Source organism: Myxocyprinus asiaticus, chromosome 33 (genome assembly GCF_019703515.2).
Source record: "Myxocyprinus asiaticus isolate MX2 ecotype Aquarium Trade chromosome 33, UBuf_Myxa_2, whole genome shotgun sequence".
Taxonomy (NCBI): Eukaryota; Metazoa; Chordata; class Actinopteri; order Cypriniformes; family Catostomidae; genus Myxocyprinus; species Myxocyprinus asiaticus.
Genome location: NC_059376.1, coordinates 24289968 through 24304202, shown reverse-complemented (window position 1 = coordinate 24304202; position 14235 = coordinate 24289968). Strand labels below are relative to the sequence as shown.

The following is a 14235-nucleotide window of genomic DNA, read 5'->3' as shown; positions in this document are numbered from 1 at the left end:
ATCTGTAGGTTTACTCTCTCGGTTTGACAAGGTACCTGTTCTGATTGTCGTGTAAAGCTCTGTATGTCAAGTGCTGTTCTCAGTATAAATTCATTACCGAGCTCACTCATCATAATCATGTCTTATAGCCTATATACATTCATCTATTTACATCCATATGGGACGCGTGAATTGTCGTGAGTCGTGCTCCGTTTTTGTCCTATATGCGAGTTGATTGACAAGCCGGAGGAAGGCGGGCGGGAGAGCTGGTGCTGCTCTAGGCGGTGGCTCGCGCTCGGTTTTGCCCTATTATGGTCACGAGCGTGACAGCGCGCGCTACCCAGCATGCGCCGCGAGGCTCCGCCACAGCCAAGATGACCGACTTTGAGGAGCCGCTTTCAGACGATGATAAGGTAAAAACTAAGGCGTTAAATTAACACTCACAAACCGCTTCAGTACATACGTTCGCCCTTCTTTGCATTAAAGCACTCCGCGTGCAGAGGAATTCTTAAAGGCTTCCCGGAAGCATCGCGCGGTACTGTAACCGGTTAGCTGCGTGCTAATCTGTGAGGAAGTGAAATCGCAGCTTTGCACTCGCATAAAACACACACAGCTCAACAAATAACAGCGATACACCGAACAACACGCAGTATATTAAGGTCTTTCGTGCTGTCCGATAAAACTGGGATGACCGGGGTTCGTTGGGTTGCAGTGTTTGTTTTGAGTGGAAGTGTTTTGAGCGTCAGCTGTTAGCCTGTTAGCTGCCAGAATGAATTCAGAAATAGATCTCAGCAGATCCACCCACTCTGAACCGAACCGAACCGACGGGCACGAGACATGCTCCGGTAGAGTTACATACATGTGAGCCAGCAGATGCCTTCTCCGCCTGACACCACAGCCATCTGAGCCGAAGGACTCGGCCGGATGAAGTTACGAGCGCAGGAGCTGGTGTGTTTTGCTGTGGAAGTCTGCGATCTTTGCGGGTTTAAGTCTGGCTTCATAACAACGTCATAATCAAAGAACACAAAATGTCTTAGAATTAATCTTGAGATTTCGTTGGTTGGCAATCTGTACAACCAGTAACTATTCTCTCAAAGAGTCTTGAAAGACATTAGCTGTATGTTTTGTGTTCGTGTTCATTCAGTGAGAGTGTGAAGTGATTTGTGTTCAAGGAGAGTAAAGTGATATTCAGTGTTACGTGGAAAAAGTCCTTTAGTGTTTCATTATGCTTTAACAATTCACATCAGATCTGATTTGGCAGTGGTTCAGTGTAAGTGTAGTTCTTGAGCAACAGCCCAATCATTTACCTTTTCCTACATGTAATATATGCTGTTTATTTTTTGAGCTCTGCCAACTGGTTAACTGTTCTTTATAGAGGAGACAGCTTGAGATGGCTAGTTGTCACGCTTTATTAATTATTTATTTTGTTAGAATTTTTCAGTTTTTACCCAGGGGAAAAGAGACCGTTCATTGAACATACGTTGACCTTTTGTGACAACTTCCCCCAATAGCAGGGCAAAATGCACATTTTAGCAATTAGACTTTTGAAATGTTATGGTTACTAATGCTGCCTTCATGTGCTATCGGGATTATCCTACTTCCCACTTGAAGTGGTAATTATGAGTATGTCACGTTCAAGTGCTTTGTCGGGGAAAAAAAGTTATCCAATACCAAATGGGACTGTGGAAAAAGTATTTGCCCCCTTAGTTATTAAATCTATGAAACTGCATTCATAATGGGGTTCAGCTGGACTAGACACACCCAGGCCTGATTACTGCCTGCCTTGGCCAAAAATGGCATCCACGCCATGGAGAGTGGTGAGGCAAAAACCATTGCTAACCCAGAAGAACATTAAGGCTTCTCTGAATTTTGCCAAAACGCACCTTGATGATCCTCAAACCTTTTGGGAGAATGATCTGTGGACTGATGAGTCGACAGTGGAGCGGTTTGAAAGACAGGGGTCCCGTTACATCTGGCGTAAATCAAATGCAGAATTCCACAAAAAGAACATCATACCTATGGTCAAGTGTAGTGTGATGGTGTGGGGATGCTTTGCCTCTACAGGGCCAGGGCGACTTGCAATAATTGAGGGAAACATGAATTCTGCTCTCTACCAGAAAATCCTAAAGGAGAACATCCGGTCATCTGTCCGTGAGTTGATGCTCAAGCTCAACTGGATTACGCAGCAAGACTATGATCCTAAGCATAGGAGTAAGTCCACCTATGAATGGCTCAAAAGGAGCTAAATTAAAGTTTTGAAGTGGCCTAGTCAAAGTCTTGACTTGAACCCGATTGAGATGCTGTGGCAGGACCTTAAATGAGCAGTTCATGCTCAATCCCTCCAGTGTGTCTGAACTAAAGCAGTTCTGCAAAGAAGAGTGGGCCAAAATTCCACCATAGCGTTGTGAAAGACTGATCTCCAGTTACTGGAAGTGTTTGGTTGCAATTGGTGCTGCTAAAGGTGGCACAACCAGCTATTAAGTTTAAGGGGGCAGTTAGTTTTTCACCTGGGTGATATAGGTGTTGGATAACTTTTTTACTTCAATAAAGAAAATATATTTTGAAAACTGTATTTTGTGTTGACTCAGGTTGCCTTTGTGTTGACTCAGGTTGCCTTTGTTTTATGTTATATCTTGTTTGAAGAGCTAAAACAATTTAGTACATAAAATACACAAAAATAGAAGAAATCAGTAAGGGGGCAAATACTTTTTCACAACACTGTAGCCCTTGACAACTCCCATATTTGATTAAATATTTGATGTTTCTTTCATCTCAGCTTCAGAGTATTCTTCAAACTGCTCTAATAGAATGTTCCATAGTGCTCTGGATCAAAACTTCATTCAGTATTGAGATTAGTGCCAATGAACTGAGCTTATTTTCAATGCTGAATTACACTGAAAGATACAATGTGTGTAATCTTGGTTTGTCATTATATCATTAAAGGGAGAGACTTGAAAAATGGATGATGTCAGTGGATGTTGAGTATGAAATCTCTTCATTATTTGTGTTAATTCTACAGGTCCGCATTGCAGCTAACTTTGTGACCCACGCTCCTCCTGGAGAATTTAATGAAGTTTTCAATGGTGAGTGTCATTTTCAGCTGTTCTATGTTGACCTCTTTCAATCAGTAATGTTCTAAGGGGACATTCAGATGCAGCACAATGAATGGAACAGAATGCAATGTCAAGACACGTTTTTTTTTTTTTTTTAAGTTGAAGTTCTTTTAAATTGACAATGTATCTTAAAAACACAGTGTTCATGTACGCGATGCTGATAAAAGTGAGAATCAGCTCAATGGTGAAAGACCATTTGTCTAGCGCATGTTTACGTGGAAAAACAATTAAAAATGCATAGATGGATGCTTATATTGTTTTGATATTACTTTTGAATTGGCCTGTTCCCCTAGGACCTTTACACTAAGATTGAGTGGATATTGAAAAGCTATAAAGAGTAGAAGATGAATCCAGTGCTCACTAACATTTTTTTGAATTGTTGAATTTTTTTTGAAGATGTGCGACTTCTCCTCAACAATGACAACCTCCTTCGGGAGGGGGCAGCACAGTAAGTTGTGTGTGTGTTTAAGATGTTATTTTGCAGACCTATCATGTGTCAGAAATTAAATATGGTCATTTGTCATTTGTTATTTGTCATTGGTCATTAGAGTTATTTCACATCCTATGTCCAGTCAAGACATGCCTGTATATAGATTAAAGGTTGATTTTACAACTTAGATTCATACTGCATATTTTTTTTCCCTCTCTCTCTCTCTGTTTCAAAGTGCCTTTGCTCAGTATAACATGGATCAGTTCACTCCAGTCAAACTGGATGGGAGTGAGGAGGCGGTAGGTTAATGATTTGATGACTCAGATGTGGTGATTTTAGTCTTTGATTCTTGCTATTATTGGAAATGTGTATGCAGGTTTAGTTCATGTGTTGCCCTATACTCTGATAAGATGGTAGACACTGGGTGGGTAATTTGTACTTGGTCATAATTTTAAAGACTTCTCCCAAGAATTTAAGTGTTACCTATGGCACAGTTGTCAGGTTGACCATTAGTGGAGTGACTCAAATCAGTGGTAGTTAAACAAGATCACCCTGTCTCAATACACATTTACTTTACCACACTTCCTTATAGACAGCGTAGCTGTTTCCTATTCTGGCACTGTTCCGTTTGATTAAAAAAAAAAAATGTTTTTTTAAAATTCAGCAACACTAGCTTCCTGGTATTCTCATAAGTGTTTTTTAACAATTCATTCAGTATGTTTACTTAGACAGTTAAAATCGAGCTACAGCAGATTTGGGCATAGTCGAGGTACAGTTTTTAAACTTCTTTATAGAAAGTACTCATTGCCAGCATATTAAACCATTTGCATGTATCATCATACACCCCTGCTGACAGACTCCAGACCAGAGTTTCCTCTAAGAAATTTTAATGTCGGCCAATGTGTCCGGGAATTATAATGTTTACCGCACAAATTGGGAAAAAAAAACCCAGTCATCTCATTTCGGTGTTTATTTTGCACTGTAACGCAATATTCTGTGTATAATACGCAATATAATAATGTCACGATCAGGTCAAATGAACAATAAATATTTGTTCATTATAGCTGCTTTCTCATAAAAAAATAAAATAAAACAAATGTAGTCATGGAATTAGTGTCTAATAAAAAAAAGAAATGAGTTCACAAAGAAATCTAACAAAAATTGTTGTTGCTCATTTCTTTCTCTTTATTTTGTTTGACTATTTTCCTCTGATTTTACATAGCACAGAAGCATTTTGCTGCCGACATGAAGTCAAATGTTTACAGCGTTTCTCTACAGCTTGTGATGCACATAAGCCTGAAGTTATTTAAAGTTAGCATTATTATGGGCATTTAAAGTATTTCTGATATTTGTTCATAATATTAACATGCAAACATCGTCAAGGCCAGTTATAGTCCAATTAGTGTGAATACATCCTGGACGAAGCCGAGCTACAATCACATCATCTAGGTATGTGTGAAAGACCTTTGCTCGTGTGGGAAGAAGGAAGCAGGAGCCGGGTGCACATCCAAATGTACAACATTTATTTTTACACTTCCCAGTATCGTCTTAATCACACAGTGCTTTTCCTGCAGCATGCACCCTAGTGGCTTTCCAGCTCACTGACCTCTCAGTCACTCTGCTTATCAGCAGCAGCTCTCAATCACACAAACAGACACAGCTTTGTTGCGTCTCTCTCTCTCTCTCGTTGTCTCTCTCACGACTGCAGCTCTGGTCGTGGCTTTATTCCTTGCCCACCAACACTGCGATCACCAACAGCTTTGCAAAATCATTCGCCTCAGGTGTCCATCCCAGCCTTGCTCCGCACCGTCATCACTCGGTCCCCGCCCCGCCCCCCACAGTATGTTAGTCCGACTAAGAAGAAATCGGTCTACTAGAATTTCTGTTGGACTTAAGCGTTTACATGATATTTTAAAAAGGCAAATTATTGCATTAGTCTGACTGAAATGTAACTTCTAAAGTGCATGTGAACGCACTGATTGTCATCTTATTTTTTTATTTTATTGTAAGTTTTTCGGTATCTTGTTCTCATTAGTTTGTAGAAAGAGCACGCTATGACACATTTAAGTTAGGTTTAAACTCGGTTCTCTAGTGATCTGAGCTCATTAATTTGTGTGTGATTAGTTCTGTGTCAGGGCAGGTGTTATCAGTGCACTAGAGATCTGAGCTCAGTACTGTGAGTGTTTGTTACTGAGTAAGGACGGGGCAGTCTCAGCACTCTAGAGATCTGATCTCGGTCTAAAGTTCTGTCTAAGGAACAAGTGGATTCTTACTCTACTGCAGGTTCTGATCACCGAGCACGGAGATCTGGGTCAGGGGCGGTTCTTCGACCCACGGAAACGCGTGTCGTTCCGTTTTGATCACTTGCGAAAGGAAGCAAGTGATCCTCAGCTCTATGAGGGAGAGACTGCGCTCCGGTCCTGGAGAGATGCCTGCGATGAAGCACTCAGTGCTTATGTGAAGGAGCACTATCCCACAGGAGTCTGCACGGTACACTTAACACACTTCTCACAGGAAGTTTGCATGACACACTCTCTTCTTAATATTCCACAGGAATCTCAACAGTACACCCATAGAACTTAGGGGTGTGCTCTCCCTCCTATTCACACTCAATTTAGGAATGATGTCTTTGGGAGCACTTTGGCTTGTGTAAACATAAGAGGGAGTGAACTTTTTACAACAGGGAGGTGCTGCTTATACTACGGGATTGCCTGTTTTATAACCCAATACCTTTTCCTTCAGTCATGTATCAAATGGAACCTCATATTAAATAATATAAAGTGATTTTTAATTTTTTTTTTAGTCTAGTTTCAGTGCTACACTGTCTTAAAGGGTAAGTTCACCCAAAAATGAAAATTGTCTCATCAATTACTCACCCTCATGCCATCCCAGATGTGTATGACTTTTTCTTTTGCAGAACACAAATTATGATATTTAGAAGAATATGTCAGCTCTGTAGGTCCTTAAAATGCAAGTGAATGGGTGCCAACATTTTGATGCTCCAAAGAGCACATAAAGGCATCATAAAAGTAGTCCATACAACTCCCCTGTTTTTCTGAAGCGATATGAACAGTGTGGGTGAGAAACAGATCGATATTTAAGTTATACTTCCTGTACAGTAGGGGGCGATATGCATGAAGAATGTGAATCACCAAAAACACAAGAAGAAGAATGTGAAAGTGATCTGTTTCTCACCCACACTTATCAGATCGCTTCTGAAGATATTGATTTAACCACTGCAGTCATGGATTACTTTTATGCTGACTTGTGTGATTTTTGGAGCTTCAAAATTTTGGCACCCATTCATTTGCATTGTATGGACCAAAAGAGCTGAGAAATTCTTCTAAAAATCTTCATTTGTGTTCTGCAGAAGAAAGTCACACATCTGGGATGGTATAAGGGTGAGTAAATGATGAGAGAATTTTCATTTTTAGGTGAACTATTCCTTCACATTGTATGTGAAATCACGCTCTATTGGACATGTTTTTATCTTTTCTGCTACAGGTGTATGGGAAGAATGTTGATGGTCAGCAAACAATTATTGCTTGTATTGAGGGTCATCAGTTCCAGCCCAAGAACTTCTGGTGAGGAATGTTCAGTGCAATGTATAATTGCTAAACTGTACAGTATAATTGACTGTTGCCTAGGCAACCAATTTCTTACGTAGCTGTGATGGTTTCATGTCTCTAGTGCAACTCGGTGGCCTCTGATCAATATTGTCATGTAATGGCCATTTATTTATTTACCTAGCAGGCAACCATGTAGTTAATGAAATAATGTCAGGTCAGCAGTTCATTATTAAAAATAAACCCCTTTAGGTTGATACAAGACTGATCCCTTTGTCACATTTTGTGGTAGTGACCACCTCAATGTACTGTACATTATACTGTACCTTACTGTGAAAATATGACTTCTGTTCCATAAATCTGTCTCAGAAGTCTTTGTGATTCTCTCTAATACAAATTTTCAATATTTATAGTGAAATTTGAATACAAATGTATTTAACTATAGTTTGTTTAATTGAACCAGCAGTGAATCTAGAATCCTATAACCTGATCATCTCCTCACCTGAAGTTCTTTCTTGTCAGGAATGGGCGGTGCAGGTCAGAGTGGAAGTTCACCATAAGTCAGTCATCAGCGCAGGTGATGGGAGTATTGAAGATCCAGGTGAGACATGACAGAGTAACAGATTAGGAATGTGAATGGAAGTGTGGTGGAGAAGAGTGTGTGATGTTAAATCATGTTTGTGTTTTACAGGTGCATTATTATGAAGATGGTAATGTGCAGCTGGTGAGCCATAAGGAGGTGGAGGAATCCATTGTAGTGACTGTAAGTAATCCCAGTCTTTTAAAATGTGGTTGATGCATTAGAGTTTGAAGAAGATTTAAAGTAACCTGCTGCCTTTTACCTCTAGAATGAAACCCAGACTGCCAAGGAATTTGTAAAAATCATTGAAAACGCTGAAAATGACTATCAGGTAAACACTTGATTTGATCATCATGTGTGTAAATTTGATTAACCTTTAATGTTAATTACAGAATCCAGTTTAAGACTTCTGATTGTTTAAATGTTCTCTTGAAGACGGCCATCAGTGAGAATTACCAGACAATGTCAGATACCACCTTCAAAGCTCTTCGCAGACAGCTGCCCGTCACTCGCACCAAGATCGACTGGAATAAGATCCTCAGCTACAAGATTGGCAAAGAGATGCAGAACGCGTAGAACCGACCTGGTTCCTCTTCCTTCTGGTAAACATGCGGAGCCGGCTTTCGGAACACCATATGCTACCCGCTCAGCCGTAGAAGTCTCCCAAAAGTTAAAAATAAATGTCAACTTTTTTTCTGTTTAAAAAGAATGTGAGTCCATTCAACTTTCTGTCATTAATGGACTCAGCTGTTGGAAGAGGTTCAAATGAGAACTTGGAGGGAGTTTTGGATCTAAATTATCAGCAAACCACTCTTCTCTCGATTACCCATTCACCAGTCACTCAAAAAGAGTTTGTATTATTTAGATTTATTTTTTCTTTTTGTCTTTTTATGTGAACTGTGACAGCTGCAATGCTTAAACATAAACGTTTTTTTGTGTTTTAAAACAGTGGATAAGTAATGCCTCACTCACTGTATCTCCAAACCCCAATTACACAACCCCACTTTCCTCTTCCTCCAACATCTGACAGCCTGGAGAGAGAAGGGTTCCTTTTGTCCTTCTCTCAACCATTCAGGCTGTAACAGGGAATGCATGAGGATGAAGAGAGGAGGAGAACGGGCTGTGTCTGGGTTTGGAATGCTATCAGGCATAACTGCTCTCTCTGTATTTTTGTCTAACAGTGACTCACTTAAACTAAAATGGTTAAAGTCAAACCAAACAGACAGAATAAATAAATACATGAAATGCCCTCCTCAGTGGTATAGACATCAGAATTCAGCCTTGAGTTTCATATTTACACATAAATTGGATTGTTTTTGCATAGAGTGGTTCAGACCATTGTCTGTTACAGGTATACTTTGTGATTCAGTCGGGGTAGCCACAATCTGTTGTGCAACAAATACACAATCCAAATGGTGATTTTTAAGTTTGCCTTCACCCCCCTTTTCATCCTGAGGCCAAGGGGTCTGTCAGTGTTTCTGTTGTACGTTTCTGCAGTTCACACTGCTTTCACACCACCAGTCACATTAGTCTTGTTTGTCTTACTGTTCCACCAAAAAATCCTCTGTAAAATACACCCCTACTAAATCCATCATGTAATACTGGCATATTCTCTGTCTCTCATAACTTGACTTTCAGATTTTAAAACATGCAAAAGTAAACATCTACTCAGTGAATTAATAACTGGCGCCAAAACAACTTCTTGTTGAGCCTTAATTGTGTTTTGTTTTTTTTGCTTTGTGAATTCAGTGCAGATTTACACTTCAGATTTGTTTATGCTTTATAAGATCAGTGACTTTTAACATCAATTTCCTGGTGTCAAACAAGTGTTGAGAGCGGTAGTCCAGACAGCTTATGTCTCTTCCTCTAATGTTTGTAGTGGTATTCTCAGGGTGAGGAATACATAAACAATAGTGCAATAACAACAATCAAAAGCACTTTAAGAGAAAACACTGAAAACTTAACACAAAAAAAGTACATAAAAAAGAAAATAATTCATTTGCTCAGAAAAAAATAGAGTTGGTCATAAATTCAACTCCACTAGTTTATTGTAAAGGCATCAGAAAAATACAACTAATTTAACCATTTGTTTGTCATACAACTAGCTAAGCAGTTAAAAAGGTTTAAAAAGGACAATGGTTCCGCAGGTCACAGGTATTTATCTAAGTATTGTTTCAGTTTTTTTTTTTTTTTTGTTTTATGTAAAAAAAAAGGATACAGTAGAAATCTAAACTGCTACTTAAAAAGGTTGCAGTACAGTAGGAGAAACAGTGAGGTATTTAAAAACAGAAAAAATTAAATGACAGTGAAGAGTTTTTTGGACACATTTTCTCATTAAAACCCAACATACTTTGATCTCTTATAAGCAGGTAAAGACTATAATGTATTCATGTGAGCAATACTTTAATGACAGCAGGACTTTAACATTTAAATAATTTCTGTTTTCATACAACTAGTATAAAGTCAAAAGACTTGAAAAAAGGACAATGGTAAGATGAAATTCTCAGGGTAATCATTGAATGATGACATAACTTATTTGTTTTTTTTACCATGGTTGTGAATCATGTAAACTGGTGCAATAAGTTCTACCTAATATCTAATTAAGGTTAAATTTAAAATATAAGACTGCCCAGTATAAACAAAATATATCAAGAGCAGTCTTACATGCAGAAATACATACAGACATGTTTAAATAAAACCAGAAAAGCAGTCAGTGTTTTGGCCCTCAGTTTTTTTTTTTTTTTTTTTTTTTTTTTTTTTTTTTGATCTGTTTCTAAATGATTACAACAATTTAAATCATGTCTGAAAGTCTGTGTAGCATAAAAACCAAATGCAATTTCTTTAATCTTCATTTTCAGAGAAGGTATTTTGATTTGGCAGATGTTTAATGCTGCCTGACCAGCTTCCTGAGAAGCACTTCTTATCAAAGACACTAGAGGGTGATGCAATCATTGTATAATGCAGTAGGAGACAGGTTTTCCATATCAGTTTCATAACGGTCCCTTAAAAAGTCTCTTCTTTAGTTAATTTTAACATATGGACAGCAAAATGAACAACAACTAAACAACAAGACTAAGACTGCTCGACAGAAAACCACAGCTATATACTGTATATATTATATATTTACCATAAACAGAATCTAAACTTCACACATTCACCGAACAGAGATCAGGACAGTCTGGTTCTCATTAGTAGCCTAAGACGGACTGATTAATTGGAGGATGACTTGGTTGATCAGTATTTGCTTTCAATTTCATAACATAATTTTGGCTTAATATACTTAGTTTTTCCTCTTGCAGGTCATCTCACATTAGGAATGGCCTGGCAAGGAACAACATTTCAGGATAAATAATCTTTTCTGTAAAAAATAAAAACAGTATAATAAAATATTTTAAATGATTAAAAGAATATATAAATAAATTCAATATTATATGAGTAGCATTTGACAAAGTTGATCAGGTTTGAGCCATAGTTGCCTCTCCCATTTTTTCCTGGTTGGGCTGGTTTTCTGGAGGTTTTTCCTGGGATACCAAATGTTTTCAGTGGGGCCTCACTAATAGTGCATTATCTTGGACAGCATCTAAGGCTAGGGTATAATTCGTTTTTCCGTGTGCTGTTCTGTCTCACGCATGGTTGAGCTCTTAGCCTTTCAAAGTATACTCTTTTGACCGAGAACCAATACAGACTCATTCGACACATGCACACTTAGACTGCTTTGTCTGCTAGTCAACGACAAGCGCATGTGCAGACAGCGTGTGCAGATGCAAACTGCGCATGTCTAGAAAAACTGGGCTTCATGCTGTTTTGCCAGATCTCGCAAGAGAAATAAGCAACGCTGTCTGGACAAGCAAGCCCAAAAATGCGGCTATTTTCTGGAAATAAGCCCCCCAAAAACACAAGACTGCCCATATTTTTAAGTGTATTCATGAAAAAACAAGCCAAAAGTCGCTTATAATATCGGACATGGCAACACTGGCCTACTGTGCTGTTGATGAAATTTGTGGCACACGGAAAACCAAAGTATACTTTGGTCTTAAAAGGCAAGTCCAGTATGGATAAAGTGAGGAAAACCACTGTGTACACTTGACAAGTCCAGCCTTCAATCCTGGTCAAGGAGTACCCCAGCACTGCACATTTTTAATGTCTTCCTTCACTGACACACCCAGTTTAAATCTTAGAGCCTCAATTTTTGAGCTGATAAGTTAAATCGGGTCTGTTCAATAAGGGAGACATCCAAAATGTTAAGTGCCAGTGTACCCTAGGAACAGGATTAAAAACCCCTACACTGGACATTTAGGGTGAGGAAAAGCATGAATGAAGGTTCTTTGAGGTTTTCAGAGAGTGCTAAATATGCCATTGGAGGGAATGGAATGCATTCTGGCTGTGGGCTCCAGGTTGGTTAACTAGATGAAGACATGACCAGGTCAAGCTCTTTAGCCTCCTCCTGACCGCTGGTAAGACCGCAGCTCCCAGAAAGCTCAGGGAAATGGCTGGCCCTGCCGGAGGGCACAGGAGATCCAGGAGACTGATTGACCCCTTGCTTTTTGGGAGGAACAGGGGGTGGATGAATCTTCTCTGCCCTAGGAATGATTGGCGAGCGGATTCCAGGTGAGAGAACCCCAGGAGTTTTCCCTGTCGGTGATGAGGCGGCGGTCAGGCTGCGGTAATCAGTGCCAAAAGGCGAGCTATTGGCTGGAGGGAGTTTACCTGCCGCTTGCTGGCTCGTGAATCGGGACAGCACCTGAGTGACAGTGTTGCGGGCGATCTGCTTTGCACTACAATTGTCTGGAGGAGTAGGAGGGGCTGCAGTGGGGGAGAGGTCCCGTGGTGAGTGAACAACACTTCCTACGTGTTGGTGCTGATCTGCCTCGGCTTGTTGCTGAAACTTGTGGCGTGCAGCTTGGAATCGTTGGTTGATACTAGCCTGGTAGGAGGAAGGATAGGTGGGGCTAGAGCAACCCAGAGAAGCCAGACGCTTGGTCAGGACAGGGGAAGAGCAGGGAGATGAGCTAAGGGAGGATGAGGCGGGACTGCTGGGAGAAAGACACAGCATGGCTCCGCCTCCAGGGAGCCCCACCCCACTGTCCACCAATCCCCCTTCCTTACACCGCTCCTCTACTGGGGACTCCACTTCCCTGGAGGTGTGGTGACCATTTAGTTTGGGCTGTGGTGATGATTTTGATCCAACAGTTTTGCCATCCATTTCTGTGTGACTGAAAGGTGTTTTTAATGGCGTTTTTACCTTTTCTTCATCAACTTGTTCCCTCCCTGCTTTTTCCCTTTCTTGTATTTCATCCAACTCTTTCTTGAGACTATTCATCTGCTCCTGTAGCTCTTGATATAGTTTTTCTTCCTTGTGCAGTTTCCCTCTCATCTGCTCACGCTCTGTATCAAATTCAGCCAGCTCTCTTTCAGCTCTCGCCTCTATCTGCTGAGCACGAGTGCGTTCGCGTTCCAGCTCCCCCTTCAGGGCGTCGTAGGTATTGCGCTCCTGTTCCAGCTTGCGGCTGAGCTCTGCAACACGTTGGCTCTCCTCCTCTGCCCATGCTTTAGCCTTCTGACATTCTTTTGCCAGTGTGGTAGATAACTGCTGTTGCTGTGCTAAATCTTCCTCAGCCTGATTCGACAGGACTGACCGCTCACGCTCCAAACGTTTGACGTGAGCCCTTTCTACATCTAGCTACGAAGAGGGAAAGAAGAAGAGTCAGTAATGGAGGAAATAAGAGTCTGCATTATATAGAGTTCAAATGTAAGTTTGTACTGAAGTTTCTTCCTCAGAAATGCTCATGTAGCAAACTGGGTAAAGAACAGATTTGTTTTCCAGTGCACTGATAAAAACCTGTGCACCACAACTCCCTGAAATTGCGTAGCATCCAGCTAATCATGTTGCAACAGGTAAATTTAAGCTCTTGTCATTTTTATGTGTAATATCATAAGATGGTCTAGCTGAGATCATCTGTAATATAACAATGTTTATACAGGGCTATTATTTAATTTACTGGGTTTCCACCTTTAAATATAAATTGGTCTTTGGAGTTTTCCATGACATTCCCAGTCATTTGAGATTAATGGAAAAGGACTTTAAAAATAATTTTGATACAAAATGATTACCTAATGAATAATTTAGACCAATTTGTGAACCATTTTGACAAATTGACTCAAAAGAACGATTTGCTTACAAATCAGACATCATTATGGCTTGCGACTAATTTTTATTAGACACAAGAGCAATATCTAGCTTATTCACAATACAAATTTCCATTAATTTTCCATGACTAGCTATGTCCATGATTTTTCCCTGATTCCTGGATTTAAGTTTATATAGTGTGAAATGTAACAGTGTGTGTTATTTTAATGTTACAGTGTGCTTATATAGTAAGAATTGAGCTGAAATACAATGTGTGCAGGAGCCACGATGCAAAACAAAACAGATCTTTACATGACTGGTAAATATTTAATATTGTGTCGAGATGACACAAGTAATAAATAGAGACATTTTCAAAATCTAATCTAATTTAAAAATGGATTTAAATATGTTCTAGATTAACCATAATAGCTTCCATAATG

The 14235-nt window shown here is 39.8% G+C and overlaps 2 protein-coding genes across 2 annotated transcripts in view; one reads left to right on the top strand and one right to left on the bottom strand.

The window, feature by feature from the left end:
* The first annotated feature begins 289 nt into the window (after positions 1–289).
* Positions 290–9351, top strand: LOC127424261 (F-actin-capping protein subunit alpha-1-like). Its single transcript, XM_051669278.1, has 10 exons — positions 290–392; positions 2999–3062; positions 3489–3540; positions 3758–3821; positions 5806–6012; positions 7027–7106; positions 7611–7689; positions 7780–7851; positions 7937–7999; positions 8104–9351. The coding sequence occupies exons 1-10, from the start codon at positions 291–293 to the stop codon at positions 8242–8244; spliced, it is 924 nt and encodes a 307-aa protein (XP_051525238.1). The 5' UTR covers position 290; the 3' UTR covers positions 8245–9351.
* Positions 9352–9694: 343 nt separating this feature from the next.
* The window catches only part of LOC127424250 (CTTNBP2 N-terminal-like protein), a 30314-nt gene continuing 25773 nt past the window's right edge, over positions 9695–14235 (bottom strand). Inside the window, exon 5 of the mRNA XM_051669257.1 lies at positions 9695–13348. Coding sequence (XP_051525217.1) covers positions 12068–13348 — 1281 coding nt within the window. The 3' untranslated portion in view covers positions 9695–12067. The remainder of the gene's footprint in view (positions 13349–14235) is intronic.